This window comes from Capra hircus, chromosome 5, assembly GCF_001704415.2.
Source record: "Capra hircus breed San Clemente chromosome 5, ASM170441v1, whole genome shotgun sequence".
NCBI lineage: Eukaryota > Metazoa > Chordata > Mammalia > Artiodactyla > Bovidae > Capra > Capra hircus.
In genome coordinates, this window is record NC_030812.1 from 81,854,953 (window position 1) to 81,871,790 (window position 16,838).

The 16,838-nt window shown below is 37.7% G+C and overlaps 1 protein-coding gene across 2 annotated transcripts in view; it reads left to right on the top strand.

Moving 5' to 3' along the window:
* ITPR2 (inositol 1,4,5-trisphosphate receptor type 2) overlaps positions 1 to 16,838 on the top strand; it is a 596,562-nt gene that overhangs the window by 275,892 nt on the left and 303,832 nt on the right. For both annotated transcript variants that reach the window (XR_001918100.1, XM_005680737.3), the window contains exons 31-32: positions 1,835 to 2,086; positions 4,656 to 4,781. Coding sequence is in view for 1 of the 2 variants with exons in the window: in XM_005680737.3 (XP_005680794.2) it covers positions 1,835 to 2,086; positions 4,656 to 4,781 (378 nt within the window). In the remaining variant the exon portion in view is untranslated. The remainder of the gene's footprint in view (positions 1 to 1,834; positions 2,087 to 4,655; positions 4,782 to 16,838) is intronic.

Genomic DNA, 16,838 nt, shown 5'->3' on the forward strand with positions numbered 1-16,838 from the left:
AAGGCAAGAATGCTGGAGTGGCTTGCCATGCCCTCCTTCAGGGCATCTTCCTGACTCAGGGATTGAACCCATATCTCTTATGTCTCCTGCATTGGCAGGCGGGTTCTTTACCACTAGCACCACCTCGGAAGCCTACTTTGGAGAACACTTTGAGCCTATGTGGTGGGTAGATCATTGCCCTGTGACCTAATGTTCTCTAAAGGCCTGGATGGATTAAAGCAGCTTTCAACCATCTACAAACAGTTACTTAGTGGATTATATTGATTTGGGGGAATTTTCATAATTATACACTTTAAATTTGGGATGGGAGAAATTTCTGTATTGTTACAATGTGAGTCCCTCTTGCCCCATAAAAATTTCAAAGTTAATTCAGTGTAAAGTCCTGAATTTTTAATGTAAATTATTGTTATTAAACATTTAAGGAGCATTTTAAATTTGTGAAATTTACCTGTCTGTATTTGCATTCATAATAGTTCTCCTTTGCCTAGAAATGTGGCAATTAATTCGATTTTGGAAAATCATCATGGAAAGAATTAAAATGGGAAAGCAGCAAATAGTTAAGCAAGTCCAAGGGCATTTATTAGGTGACGTGTTTCTATATGTAAAGAAATATTTATAATTTTATGTTAATATATACATTTTTGACACAAATACATTCTCTTTCAACATAACTTTCTGTGTAAGCCAGTTAATTATCTTATCAATTTAAGTATGTTATCAATTCAAATAAAATAGAGAAAAAATTATGTAATCTGTGTTACCTACCAAAATATTTCCCACTGAGGGTAGAAAATTGGTACTAGAATAGACAAAAAGAATTGAGGCCAGCGCAGGTCCTGACCTGTCTGTGGTTTGGGGTTGCTATCTGCCTCATAAAGCAAAGTAGAGGGTTTGTCTCCTGGGAAGACAAAAGTTGTCTTCTCTGCAGAAGCCTCTTACATAACTAGCCTGGGCATCTTCCAGGAATAGGAGGGCGAGAATTGAGACTTCATGAAGCTGGGTTTTCAGTTGAGGGAGAGAGAGAAGATAGCAGTGATAGTCTGGAGTGGAGTGTTATTACCTCCAGAACTCATCACTGTTAACTCAGCCAGGGCTTCACAGCAAAGTAGATTCCTTAATAAAATAATACTGTTTTCTCCTCAAATAGACAATAAGACATTGTGGTGATTTAGCAATAAAATTAAATCCTGCTGGAAACTCCACTTTAGTTAGTTACACAAACAAAACAGGAAGGAAAATTTATTTCCTAGAAGCCCCTACTTATTCATTCTTTGTCTCTCTCTTTTTTTAAGCTTGTATTTCTCTTTTTATTTTTCTGCTTTTACCTCCATCCTCTACTGATATCTACAACAAATGGTATCTGCAAATTCTTGTAGAGTTACATTTGGTTATGTGCACTTGCTTACTTATTCCATCACTATTGAAGGGGATGGGGATATTTTAATTCATAGTAAAATGAGACTTATGAGATTTCTCATACTTGGCGATGGCATCTACCATTTGAAATTCAAGAAAGTAACTTTATTGGAATATTTTGGAGGTTAAATTTCAGTGGCTAACTCATTGAACAGCTTCTAGTCATCTGTGTCATTTATTCTCAATGCCATGTACCTCTCCCATATCTCCTCAACTGGTTTTGATGACTTTCATAATTAATCACTTCACACATGAATACAATCTTTTTGCCATCCTGCTTTGGTATAGTTCTGCTTTTGCAATGTTATCTATGTTTTTACGAAGATTTACACGTGTTTCCACATAGACCAAGCCTTTGGAAATAACTGCAAGGATGAACATTTGGACTGCTATATAGACTCTCTTATTATCATTTCAGTTGATAAATGGGGGTGAAGATGTGCTGATATTTTACAATGATAGAGCATCATTTCCCATCCTTCTTCATATGATGTGTTCAGAGAGAGACCGAGGGGATGAGAGTGGCCCCTTAGCCTACCACATCACCCTTGTGGAGTTGCTGGCAGCATGCACAGAGGGGAAAAATGTCTACACTGAAATCAAGTGCAATTCCCTTCTGCCCCTGGACGACATAGTGAGGGTGGTGACCCATGATGACTGCATCCCTGAGGTAAGCCTGGCAAAAGCTTAGCAGCTATAGAATTGTTTTCAATTTCTAGTAAGTGCCAGAAGTCCTCCTATGGTTATTTATAATGAGATAACACACTTAGTCACGGAATAGTACCTAGGTATATAATTAGGCAAATTTAAAAATCATTAAAACTTACTTTTTTGTTCTACAAGGGACTGTGAAAGTTGATAAGCCTTTTTAAGAGTATAGCCACTGTTAGTTTTCTAGAAATTCCACTATAGAAATTTCTAGGTATGGTATTGTGATCAGACTTAAACATTTACTTGTAACTTCTAGTATGTTTTGAGCATAAAACAGGTGCTTCATGAATAATTCGCAGTCATCAGTAGAGGCTAGATTGGTGCTGCAGGACCACTATTAGATTCTCTAGGTTTATCTTTGCTTTATGGAATAGCAGCTTTCTTGGAAACATGGACACATGTTTTCCTTTATTCATACATCACCTACCCTCCATCCTAGTTTGGCATGACAGGCAGGGAAAAAACTCATTAGAGACTGGTTGTCTGCCAGGTGCATTAATGAAGCTTCCAGGAATGTATATGACAATAATTTCTTTTTTTATACTGTTCTAGTGTATTGTTGCAAAGTTTATAAATATGTGATATGCTAAATCCAGACATTTTAAATCACAGTAACTTTAAAAGACACCAGGTTAGGTTAATTTTCCTGTTTCCAAATAGTCCTGCATAGTGATGGACTTGAAAGTGTATTTTTTATGAAATTTTTTAGGATTGCTCACACCTCAAACCAAGAGTACTTCATGCCTTGATTGTTTTGAAGTAAGGTAGCAAAGAAAGGAAGCATAGTGTTGTGATTAAATTGTGGGTTCTGTCTTTATTTGAAGTCCTGATTCTAGCCAGTCAGTTCTCCCTGACATAGCACTCTAACCTCTTATATTCACCTGCTTCACCCCTCTTCATCCTTTAGACCCTGATTCAAGTATTACTTCTTCAAAGAAGACCCTCCTGGCTTCTAGTTTTAGAGCCTATAAAAGTCTACAGTTTGAAATTTGACATTTGAATTTTATTGATTAACAAATGTCTGTAGTCTTTTCATTCTTTACCAAGATTATGAGCTCAGTGAGAGTAACAGCTGGGTCTATTTATAGTTACCATTATATTCTCTAAGCCTGGACCTACATTTAATAAATATGTTTTGAGTGAATGAGTGAATGGGTTGAAGAATGAGTCAGAATCTTGGATCGGTTACTTCCTACCTGTGTGACTGACTCCAGCAGGTGACTTAACCTTTCTCATTGTCAGTTTACACAATTTTGAGTATAATAACTATAGTCCATATCTGGTAGAATTGCTGGGGAATTAAATTAAGATATTGCAGAATCTCCAGAATGCTGGAGAGTCTGACGCCTCCTAACCCTGTAATGCAGCCTTGACACAGGCACCCTGTGGTTGAAGGTTTTAGACCTCAGTCAAGTAGTGATAACGTCTAAGGCCATAAAAGCTGGCCTTGTATTCCTGTTGATTCTAACTTGGATTCTATGAATCTTTTGAAACTGTTTACCTGATTTTTTTATATATGTGATTTTTACTGGGGAAATTTATAGCCTTCATCACATTTTCATAAAGAGAAAGAGGAAAGACAAGGAGAGAGGAAAAAAAGAGGAAAGAAAAGAAAAACAAAAACTATTGTCCTCTGCACTTTAGTAATGGTATATGCTGGTGAGACTCATCCCAGTCTCTTATGAGAAGTTTTCCTAAATCTGGAAAAATACTTTAATACATCTTAAAATAATACCATTTTTTTTTTGGAAACTGTGAGCCTGATTCTTCTCAGAAATAGCAATTTAATTGTTTTTGAATGGCAATACAGTATTATTTACTCAACATATTTAAGCGTTGTGTTAGATCTCTCTTGGTTGCAATGGACAGAAACCTAATTTAGACTCATTTAAATTTTAAAAGGGAATTTTATATATTGGCTCCAGGGTTTGGAAATTTGAAGGATGGTTGTTCAGATGAGTCAAGAGGTTCAAGCAGTGTCAGAGTTCCATCTTTCTCTTGTTCCCTTTTCCTTTGTGGTTTTGCCTCATGCCCTTTTTTCTGAGCATGATTTTCCTCTAAACACCCGGAGAAGAGGCTTCTTGGAGTTCAGGTTTACCTTGTTCCATCTGACAATGAGAGAGAGAAAGAGAGAGAGAGACAGAGGATGAATATGAATGAATGAATGACAGACACAAGGGGAAAGGAGGTGGGGAGATGCGAGAGAGTAGAGGGAGGGAGAGAGAGAAAGGGACACTTGTCTCAGATATGTCGGACTTGGCCTACATGGAGTTCACATTCTCACGCCAATCACTGGGCCCAGGGGAACAGAATACTAGGCCATGTGTTTACCCTGGGTCAGGGGATGAAATATCTTAGTAAAAGAAAGGAGATAGGCATGCTCTCTGGGTAGACACAAACCATACTATAAATTACTATAGGAAATAAGAGTTTTATTTAACCGTTCCTAATAGATATTTGAAAATGAAGAATGTAGGAAAAAGTAAAAGAAAAAACTTACTTTCTTTTATATTTGAAACTTGGCACAGGTTAAAATTGCTTATGTGAATTTTGTTAATCACTGTTACGTTGACACTGAAGTGGAAATGAAAGAAATCTACACAAGTAACCACATTTGGAAATTATTTGAGAACTTCTTGGTGGATATGGCAAGGGTAAGTTATGCTTTGACCATCAAATGCTGCTTCATGTTTACTAAGGTTGTTGATGTAGCTTTTGACTAAATAGCATCAAGCAGCTATTGATAGATGAAAACTTAAACCCGCTATGTTTGGATGTCATCTGTTACATTCAGAAAGTTGTGACTGTGTTTCACAGGACTGTGAGTGAGATTTAATGAGTTAAGGTACACAAAATGCCAGTACAGTGTATATGGCAACAAGGTATTCATTTTCATTTTTACCACTGATTATATTGGTCTATTAGTAAACAGAATTTTAGTAGCCATCTTACATTGGTTAGAGAAGCTATTTGGCAGAGATCAATTTATTCAGCCTCATGTCAGTTACAAACTGTAGGTGGAAGAAGTCTCACGATATCTTGACTATGGCTTTCAGTCAGGTAGGTACTTGACCATACTGGTTGGGACCTAACACTGCCCACTGTTGCCTATGAGAGTGTGTTCCAGTAATTGAATCATCTGCTGTTTTTACTCATGTCAGCCAAAATGCAGTCTGCTTTTTACTTTGAGTCCATTTTCTCATGTTCGGCTTTATTTGAGGGTTGGGAAGGACACATGTAGACTGGTTGGCATTTTCTGGATATTGTCTAGCATATGTTTTTGTCTGTTAATATTGACTGAATGAATGAAGGAAGGAAGGAAGAAAGGACCCTTTGATAGCACTTAATTTTAGTTAGTATATTTTATGCCCCTTCTAAGCATACTGAATTATCAAAATGTCCAAACTCTATTATTTTAGGTGTTTTTTTTTTTTTAACAGGGGCCTGGGAATCTTCTTCTTTAAAATTATGGGACATACTGTTCAATTAAGGGTTTCACTAATAGAAGATAATGTATAGCTAACTCCTTGGACGTGTTATGACTATGGTGGCCTGTCCCAGTCCTTTGGCTTCCTGCATTCCTGAGTGCCGTGGTTTACATGGGTCTTACTAAGATGTACTGAAGATGTAATGAAGGAGGGGGTTAATGAAGTCCACATGAATGGATGCTGATTTTATCCATTATCTCACTGCCTCCTTACAGTTCTTTCTGGAAGGAGGAAGGACAAAGGGGATGTAAGGAAACAACTGCAGACCCAGACATCCAGGACCAATGTTAGATAAGAGAATAAATCACATATTCTAGTCCAGGCACTTATATTTAGTCAGGGTTAGCAGGTGGAATGTATTTATTTCGTCTTTGGTGTGGGGGAGTATGCTTGAGCTCCGCTGTGTTCACACGTGTGTGAAGTAAAGCAGTTCCTGTTTTACTGTATTTCTGTAGACCTTCAAAGCCACTCGTTACCTTCCTCAGGTGGACCTGCACCTGTAGAGGAGTCATCCTGTCTTATACAGCACTACATACCACTTGTATTTACCCTTGTGACCTTGTGAAAGCGCTTCTAAATGACTGGCCACAAGTATCTCTGGAGGCCTTGGAGTGAACAGCGGTTTACATGCTGATGGCTGAGGTTTAAAATTGCATGTGCGGGAAGATAGTAAAAATATTGCAGACTGATTTGCAGATTTGCACGGTGCTCTGGACTAAAGATAAGGTTGAAAAGATCAGAGTCACACTCTAGACAGCATGTGCTGCAAAGCTAGCAGGATTTTTATTTTTAAACGAAAGAAAGCTAATGATAACTGTCATTGACTCATTGATCATGCTACCTTGGAAACGGTCTTTCCATTGATGTGTTTATTCATAAGGCTAAGGGGTACATTTTTGTTTTAAAGTGTGTGTGTAGGCAGGATTTTTATTTTATTTTGATTAAGTAGACTTAGTGTTATTAGTATTAAAGGCTCTAAGGGAATTTCATGGTCTTCTTGGTCTATTCAGTCCTATGTCTAACCACAATAGCTTAACTATACTGCAGAAAGCATTTTTTCTTTCCTTCTTGTTTCCCTCCCTCTTGTTTATGTCAAGCAGGAACTCTTTTATCCCCTCATTGAGAAAGAGAAGGAATCACCCTTCTTATGTCAGGGAAGGGACAGGAAACCTGACTTTGCATATCTAGGATTTGTCTTTCTGCCTTGAAGAAAGTTTAAGGAGCTACCACACACTTTCAAATTCAAATACACACACACACACACAAAAATATATATATATGTATATATATAGGTAAGTAAGTATAATGTGGCCTTTTAGGTAAATTTTCAGTTCAGTAGAGCAGTCATTCTCAAACTTTTAGTAAGCAGTAGAATTACGTGCAGGGTTTGATAGAACACAGATTGCTGGACCCCACCCCCATAGTTTCTGACTCAGTAAAAGAAAGTCTTTGCATTTTTAAGAAGTTTTCACATGGTCCTGAAGATGCTGGTTTAGGGACCACACTTTGATAATCACTGAAGTAGGGCAGGATTGTTAAGACTAGGCATTTTAGAGGCATTAGCCAGACCAGCGTTAAAATTTAGATTCTGCCTCTTTTTTTTTTCTTCTTCTTATTGATTTATTTATTTTAATTGGAGGCTAATTAATTTAGATTCTGCCTCTTAATAGCTCAGTTATCTTGTTGGGCAAGACACCTACCCCTCTGATGCTGAATTTCCTTTTTTGTAAAATCAGTACAATAACAATGCATTCTTTATAGTGTTACTGGGAGGATTCAATGAGATAATGGGTATATAGGTCTTAACACAGGCATGGCACTTAGTAAGAGAGTTGGTACTATCATCCATTTTATCCATATCATGGTAACTTCACTGGTATTATTAAAAGGTTATATGTAGCCTTTAAAGCAATTTCAAGTAGTTTCCCCAAGACCCAATAATAATATGGAGGATGACCTGAATGAGGACCATCCGACACAGGCGAGACCCAGAAGCCATGTTGGTGAAGCTGGACGCAGGCAACAGCAACCTGACATAGAGATGGACTAAATTCAGATGTTATAACAAAGTTATGAAATCCTGGGGCAACTGATTTCCATCACTGAGACAGGTGAAGGTAATCTGGAGGAAAGGCATTTGGTAAATTGGACCTGAAGAACCATAGGATCTCAGGGTTAAAAGAAACTGGCAATCCTGCAGTTCAGTGTTCAGTTCAGTTCAGTTCAGTCGCTCAGTCGTGTTCAACTCTTTGCAACCCCATGAATCGCAGCATGCCAGGCCTCCCAGCCCATCACCAACTCCCAGAGTTCACTCAGATTCATGTCCATCGAGTCAGTGATGCCATCCAGCCATCTCATCCTCTGTCGTCCCCTTCTCCTCCTGCCCCCAATCCCTCCCAGCATCAGAGTCTTTTCCAATGAGTCAGCTCTTCGCATGAGGTGGCCAAAGTACTGGAGTTTCAGCTTTAGCATCATTCCTTCCAAAGAAATCCCAGGGCTGATCTCCTTCAGTGTTCAGTACCTGCCTGTATATTTCCATTAACAGTGACTTCAGTCTTCATTTTTTGGGGAGACAACTGGTTCCATTACTAGAAAACTTGTTAAAAGGTATTATATTGATCCAGATTTTTATGTTATAATTTTTTACCAATTTTTCCTTTTGTAGCAACATAGAATGATTCATTTCAGAAAAGATGTGGGTGTTTGCTAGTCTCCTTGTTAGTGATCTAGTTTGAAATGATAAAGGTATACAACTTAAAGGAACTTAAGATCATCTAGGTTGACCTGATAATTTTGCTCCCAAGTTCCAGAGAGATTAATTTGCTAGCATAGGATATTTTGCCTGGCTGGTAACAGAACTGGAAGGCCCGCGGGTGCTGAATCCAGGGTTCTTCACGCAGTAACTTCTCAAGTATGTTGTGATAGCCCTCACGTCTCCTATTGTTTTCTCCATGACTTTCGGTGGTTCCTATTCCGTTAAGATTTCTTGGCTTGTTTTCAGTATGCTTTTGAATTCTCTCTAATTTGTTAGTGTTTTAAACATGGCATTCAGGATGCAACCCAGTGCTTCAGGCAAGGTTCAGCTAGTGCAAGTATGTATGTGTGTGCACGTGTGCATAGGTTCAGTTGCTCAGCTGTGTCTGACTGTTTGCAACCCCATAGACTGTATAGCCTGCCAGACTCCTCTCTCCATGAAATTTCTTCAGGCAGCAATATTGGAGTGGGTTGCCATTTCCTCCTCTAGGGGATCTTCCTAACCCAGGGATCAAACCTGTCTGTGTCTCTGTGTCTCTTGCATTAGCAGGCAGATTCTTTATAATTAGTGCCACCTGGGAAGTGCAAGCCAGCACAAGGCTGATGATTAAAACTTTGGAGAGCAATCCTGTTTGAAAGGCAAATGAAATATTGATGTGTGGTGGCCCTCGACCACCTTCCACCTCTGCCTTCATGTTTCTCCGGAGTCAGCACCACCAAGTTCCTTTTGTTTGCTCTTGGTAAAGTCCTCCAAAGGGTCCCGTAATTAGTATCTTTCATGTTCCTGTTTGTACTCCCTTGTCTTTTATCTTGTTAAGACCCATGTAAGAAAAGTTTTCCTAAAGACAGTTTTTACTAAACCAAATTTGTTTAGTTTTAATTTTTATTATTCTGAAATATTTGTTTATTTGCACTGGCTTGTTTCATATACTTATTCTATTCTGATTTTCTGACAGAACCAGCATCCACGTCCTGTAAATACACCAGATTTAGACAGACAGCAAAGCTGTTAGGCCTATGAAAAGTTGTTTTAACTGTCTTTTAGAGAGAGCATTTAGCAACAGCCCACTTTGATCTCTGTGTCAGTGCAGCTAAAATCGGTGTTTGTAAGACAGAAATGCTTTTCTTTGTTCCATAACTGATTGTTGTTGCAGAGTCAGGAGATTTGAGTCCTATTAGAAGGCACATGGAGAGGGGTGAGCTGTGGTCAGTGTTAGCCTCAGACTTTTTTTCCTTTTGAAGATGTTCCTAATTTTGCTACCAATTCCAAGGTTCTCTAATGGTCAACAACACTGTAAGTGATGTACTGGCCGATGAAATTAGGCTGAGGAATAACTTAGAGACACACCTGCCGCAGTGTCGTGCCACTGTCTCATCAAACACTGCTTAACAAGACAAATCAGAGTATTTCATTTCCAAGTAGATCACTTGAGCGCCTTTGGCTTACCAAACAGGTAGGAAATAACAGAAAAGATGCAATGTATATGTACTTTTAAACACACTTTCCAGGTTCTCTAATTTGATAGAATTGAATAGGTTTTCTTTGCTTGATGAATTGATTCCATAATTTTCTTCATTGGTTTTTAAGTTGAACGAGCCACTGAGAAGTCTCATTCTAAGGCCTTCTTTTTAAAATGCATTTATTTTTGGTTTTGGCTGTGGGCTACTCTCTAGTTGTGGTGTGGGGGCTTCTCTCATCGCTGTGGCTTCTCTGGTTGCAGGGCGTGGGCACACAGGTCACGAGGACTTCAGGAGCTGTGACTCTCACGCTCTAGGTGTGTGGGCTCAGTAGTTGTGACACATGGGCTTAGTTACCCTGTGGCATGTAGGATCTTCCCGGATCAGGGATCAAATGCAAGTGCCCTCTATTAGCAGGCAGATTCTTAACCACTGGACCACCAGGGAAGTCCCTTCTAAAAAGCCTGTTGGGTAGCATCCCCGATATGAGTCTGAGCAAAATCTAAGAGATAGTGAGGACAGGGAAGCCTGGCATGCTACAGTTCATAGGGTTACAGGGTGTCAAACATGAATTAGTGACTGAACAACAGTAGCTAGCTCAGCAGGCAAGTGAAGAATGTCAGTATTCTGTAAGTGTTATTTTGTGTGTAGCACCAGTCCCTCAGTTGTAATTCTGCTTTTCTTTTCAGCTTTCATGATGAATTTATAATGGTGGTGCCTGTGTGGAGCAAACACTTGTTTGACTCTTCTTCACTGATGACTGGTTGGCCCCAGTCCTGCATAGCACTTTCTGCTCTTCAAGTCATCATTAGCATTTATCATAGTTGATAATCTCCTTGAAACATGACCTCACTTGGCTCGCAGGATATCAGTCCTACTCTCAGCCTTCCACTTCACCAGGCCACTCCTTCTCAGTCTCCTTTGCTATTTCCTCTGGATCTTCCTAGCTTCTAAATATTGAAGTGTGCCAGGCGCAAACCTTAAACTAGCTGCCTCCTCTCTCCACAGTCACTTGCGGTTTTCATCTGCTCTCCTAACGTTAATCCCAGGCTGGTCGAAGCTTGGGTCGTTCCTCTTATAGTCTCACATGTCTCACTGCCCACGTGACATCTCCAGTTGGCAACTGAACCTCAAATTCTTCACTCACTTTCATGTCCCACTAAGAATTAATTCCTTTTCAAGTCTTTTGCATCTCAGTAAATGGCAATGCCGTCAGTCATTCTAGACATTCAGGCATAAACATCGTGATGTCATCTGTAAATCTTACTTTCTTGCTCTTAAATTTAATCCTTTAACAAACTTTGCAAGCTCTAACCTTAAAATATTCAAAATCTGACTACCTCTGAATACTTTGATCATTGCCACCCTGCACCAAAGTACCATAAAGTTTCATCTGGATAATTGCTTTAGCTGTTTTTCCGGCTTCTTCTCTTGACCCCTCCCTTCATCTTTTCTCTATACAGCAGCCATAATAATTAAAAAAGAGGAAGAACATTGGTTCAGGTTCCTCCTCTGCTCAAACTCCTCACAGAGTCAAATCAGTATATGATTGGACTCTCCTCTGTTCAATGACCACCCCAACCCCACCCTGGCTTCCCACTGTCCTCTTGTTGTCTCCTTGCCTAGCTCTCTTTTGCTTCTGGTGGCCTCCTTGCTGCCCCTCACATATGGCAAACTCACTCCCTTCTCAGCATCTCTGCATCTGCCTGGGATGTACTCATCTCCAGGTACCCTCCATCCTCATGACTTCTTTGAGGTCCCTCCCCTACTTAAAGTCCCCTTAAAGTCTTCAGAGAAGCTTTGGTTGATTTCCCGATGTTAAGGAACAATCTCTTCCTTCTGTACCCTCTTCTTGAGCTTAAATTTTCTTTTTAAAAATTTTATCTATGCATTTTTGGGTACACTGGATCTTTGTTGCTGCAAGTGGCCTTTCTCTAGTTGCAGCGAGTGCAGGTTACTCTTACTTTTGGTGCACAGACTTCTCATTGTGGTGGCTTCTTTTGTTGCCGAGCATTTGCTCTATGTGCTGGGGCTTTAGTAGTTGCCGCTCTCGGGCTTAGTTGCTCCGTGGCACGTGGGATCTTTCTGGACCAGGGTTAGAGCCATGTCCTCTGTATTGGCAGGCACAGTCTCAACCACTGGTCCACCAGGGAAATACTGCTTCATTTTTCTTTATACAACTTATCCTTACCTGATTTTTTTTAATGTATTTGTATTTCTTTCTGCTGCAATAAAAGAAGGATAGAGATTTTGTTTGGTTCACTGCTGCATATCTGACATGGAACAGTGTCTTACACATAATAGATATTCAGTATTTGTGTTATTATTTATTTAGACTGCACTGCATATCTCCTGAAATCCCAGTTCCTCAACCAGGGACTGAACCCGGACCAGGGCAATGAAAGCATCAAGTGCTGGCCACTAGACTGCCAAGGACCTCCAAATATTTGTGGGATGAATAAATAAATCTCATATGAAGTTGAAAATATTTAAAAAGTGAAACTGAAAAATGTGGTTTTAGCACAGAATTAAATGGGCATATCAATGGAATGAAATAAATAGCCAGAAAATGATTTGTATTTATGTAAGATATTATGATATAATAACTAATCACCTATTAGTTCAGAAGTGATGGGTAATTTTCAGTGATTAGCAAACTTTTTAAGGTCAAGAGAGGGATAGTTAATATTTTAGCTTTTCAGGCTCCTATCACAACTCTTACAACAATTACGGAAGAGAAAGGAGCTGTAGACAAATATAAATGAATAGAGATGGCTAGATTTGACCCATGGTAGTTTGCCTACCCCTGGATTATTAAATTAGTAATAATAAACTTCATCAGGTTAGTGATTTTTGTATATTTTGTTGTTCACTGATAGATCCCAGGTACATAGAACATCCTTGGCATAGAATAAGGGCATTCAATAAAAATTGTTGATTTGAACTAAATCAAAATGACATTTGAAGACCTGGCTCTTTGGGATGAAATGAACTTAGTTTCTGTCCTTACATCATATAATTGTATAAATTGCAATAGATAAATGTGAAATGATGAAAATGGTTGGATGTGTAGGTATATATTTATCTGTCTTTGGATGAGAGTGTTATTTCTAAGCATAAATGCAGTAGACGAAATTAGCTGTGAAAAAAGCATTTCCCTATTTGAAAATGTAAAACACTGCGACCCCATGGACAGTAGCCTGCACCAGGCTCCTCTGTCCATGGGATTTTCTAGGCAAGAATACTGGAGTGGGTTGCCACTTCCTTATATATATATATATATATATATATATATATAATAAAAATAAAAGAACATAAAAAATAGAAAAAGTTACCATACATTAAAAAAGGCTCATAACCTTTATGCAGAAAACATATATATATAGATAAGAAAAATATGAATAATCTAATGATAAAATGGGCCAAATCCAGGCATTTCCTGGGTTATATACAAGTAAATCCCTGAAAAAATAGTCAACTGTTAATAACTTTAAAAAAATACAAAGGAAAATAAGATCTAATTTATAACTATCAACGTATAAAAATAAAAAGATAAAAGGATAATACTAAATATTGGTTCACATACCTTGCTGATGAAAGTAAATTTATGCCATCTTTTAGAAACACATTTTTGTAGTACATTTAAAAAAACCCTTCATATCTTTTTAATGTGTGAAGTAATTTACCTTCCAAGAATCTGTCCTCAGGAAATAATTAACAATGATATCAAGGATTTATGGTCGAGAAAGTTCAACGTACTTTCATAATAAAATACAGTAGGAAATAGTTTACATATTTAATTAATAGAGAAATGGTTCAACAAATTATGATATATCTGCAAGACTGAAGATATAGTGTCACTCTGACTATTTTTTGAAGATTTTTAATGATATGAGAGTGCTAATGATTGAGTAATGAGTATAAGAAGGAGAATAAAAAGCTGATTATCCAGGATTATTTCAATTATGTAAAATATATCAGGCAGAGCAAGAAGATTAGAAGAAAAGATTCCAAGATGTTAACCATGGTTTTGTCTGGATTTTAGGATTGTGGATAGTTTTTGTTTTCCATTTTGTATTTTTCTATTTTGTTACAAGGCTCCCACATTTGCTATCTTAACATCAATATATATTGTCTTTTTTATAAATGAACTTAAAAATTCTAAGAAAGCCAACTGAGTGTAGGCACAGATGACTCACATAAAAAGGAAGTATAAAAAGCAAATGTTTGAAAAAATTTTGGCCTCATAAATAAAAGAATGCAAGTTAAAATAAATATGAGATAATTACCTTAGATATTTATAAAAACATTTTTACTGCCTATGAGGAATAAAAAATGACTTTAAGATTTGTATTCCTTGGTCTGTATGATCAAAGGTATGTTACTGGTGTGAGCTGCCCTATCTGATAGGTTAATAATTTGCCACATTTAAATTTTAATTTTAGCTAGATAAAGTAGAGTAAAAGAAATTTTTCTGGCAGTCTAGTGGTCAGGACTGAGCCTTCCAGAACAGGGGGTGCAGGTTTGATTCCTGGTTAGGGAGTTAAGATCCCACATGCCTTGTGGCCCAAAAGCCAAAAAACATAAAACAGAAGCAATATTGTAACAAATTCAATAAAAACTTAAAAAAATAGAATGAAAAATCCATTTCAAGTGCTCAGCAAGCACATGCCTAGTTACTGTCTTGAACATGCCAGATATAGTTTTCTATCTTTGCAGACAATCCTATGGACAGGGCTGCTCCAGCATATATATGATAACTTATTTAGCTCAGTCTGTCATCTTTGAAAGATAGCAATCTCTTTTAGAGCACAAGAGAGAAGGGACAATATATATAAAAGAGGAGAAGTTTCAGAAATAATTATATCTAGAAATTACACTTAATTTGTTTAGCCAACAGTTTTAAATACCTACTGTGTGTCTGTCTGTGGAGACAGATTTTTACTTGCTCTTCCTCCAGAAACTTCCATGGCTGTTTCCTCAGTTCTTTGTTAAAATGTGGCCTTATACAGAGAAGTTCTCCAAGCAATTTATTAATAGATAAAGTAGTAATCCTTCCCTATACCTCCTCCTCCTGCTGCATTGCCTGTGCTGCTTGCTCTTTGTTTTTCTCAGGAGCCTATTTGTTTTCTCTATTTTTATCACTTATATGTTTGTTAATTTATTTATGGTGTATCTCTTGATTAGAATTAGAGTTCTAATAGAGTATAGACTTTTCTTTTATTTTTTGGTTCACTGTTCTAATTCCTAGTCTAATACTTAGTTTTAATTTAATAGTTCATGTCCCTAAGTGAAATTTGAAGTTCATGTCCATGAAATTTGACTGATATGAGGTAAAATTCATCCGAAAGTAGATGAGGACAGATATTTCAAAAGATGGATTTTTTTTCTTGGAAAGGATAACAAAGGTGGATTTTTTTTTTCCCCAGTGTAAAGCACATTACAAATCGAGAATCAATCTTATAGAATTAAATTAAAATATTAAAAAAATAATGATATATACCAGAGATTTGGGGAGAGATTTAAACTGCAATTGGGCTTCCCTGGTGGCTCAGACAGTAAAGAATATGCCTGTAATGCAAGATGCCTGGGTTTGATCCTTGGGTTGGGAAGATCTCCTGGAGAAGGGAATGTCTACCCACTCTAGTATTCTTGCCTGGAGAATTCTATGGACACAGGAACCTAGCAGGCAGTAGTACATGGGGTCGCAAAGAGTCAGACACGACTGAGCGATTAACACACTTCAGCTCCCTCCAAAGACAGATTAAAGCATAATGGTTCATTAGAGTGGAATCTATGGAATAACCTTTTGAAATAAGTGTTTAGATATTGATGGTACATAGGAATATTTGATAGGAAATCATAGTGTCTGCAAACAGAAACTTTAAAAACACATGTATTATATATAAAATTAATTTAATGTCATGTGGTTTTTTTAAATTTTTTTAGCTATTTCTAATCTTTGTGGGAAAGAGACTGCCTGCCCTTAATGTCACAATGTAAGATGCAGGCTCTAGAGGTGAAAAAGTTGTCATTCATCTGTGGCAGAAAAAATATCTTGAATGATTTATGTGAATTTCTTGTCCAAATAAATTGAGAAATAGGTTTCACACAGTTGTGAACCTAGAATTTCCACAACCAGGATTTTGAGGAAAGCCTTCATCTAGAAGTAGATTCCTTTAATTTGTCCACAGACTAAAGCAAATCTGGGGGGTTCTTTAGCAAATGTTCAGCTGCAGATAATGCAAATGGGATTCTATGGTAGCTCCAAATACCCCCATTCAATTGGTGAAATGTCAGCTGTTCTTCCTTGACGAGGAAGAAGCATCTGTGGGTTGGTTATGGTGGAATTTTTAACCACCTACCCAAATTTAATGTATTTTTATCCTGTGTATCAGAAAAAATCACCAGAAGAGCCAGTGCTGTAAAGATATTAAATGAAATAAATCCTACTTTATATCCATCATGGGAAAATCAATTTTATATTAGTTCAGTGATCACATTAAATTTTAATCCAAGGTTAGGTGTTCCACAAATAAAATCTAACCCTTAGTTAACCTAAGATAAATGAATCCTTTCTTATTCTCTATTATTCTTTCATTTAAAAATTAATTGGCCATTCATTTCATAAACATTTATTGATCATTTTGTATTTATCAGGCATTGCACTATCTGCTAAAACAATAACTAAAAGATGATATAACAGCATAATTTATTGCCATTAATTGCGTCATCCCTACATAGCTATGAGATTGTGTGTGTGAGCTCAATTGTGTTCAACTCTGTGACCCCATGGACTGTGGCCAACCAGGCTTCTCTGTCTATGGGATTCTTCAGGCAAGAATACTGGAGTAGGTTGCCATTTCCTCCTCCAGGGGATCTTCCCAACCTAGGAATCAAACCCGTGTCTCTTGTGTCTCCTGCATTGGCAAGCGATTTCTTTACCACTAAGCTGCCTGGGAACACACTGAAAACCTTTTAGTTCTGATAACACCCCTGTCAGGCAGGTGT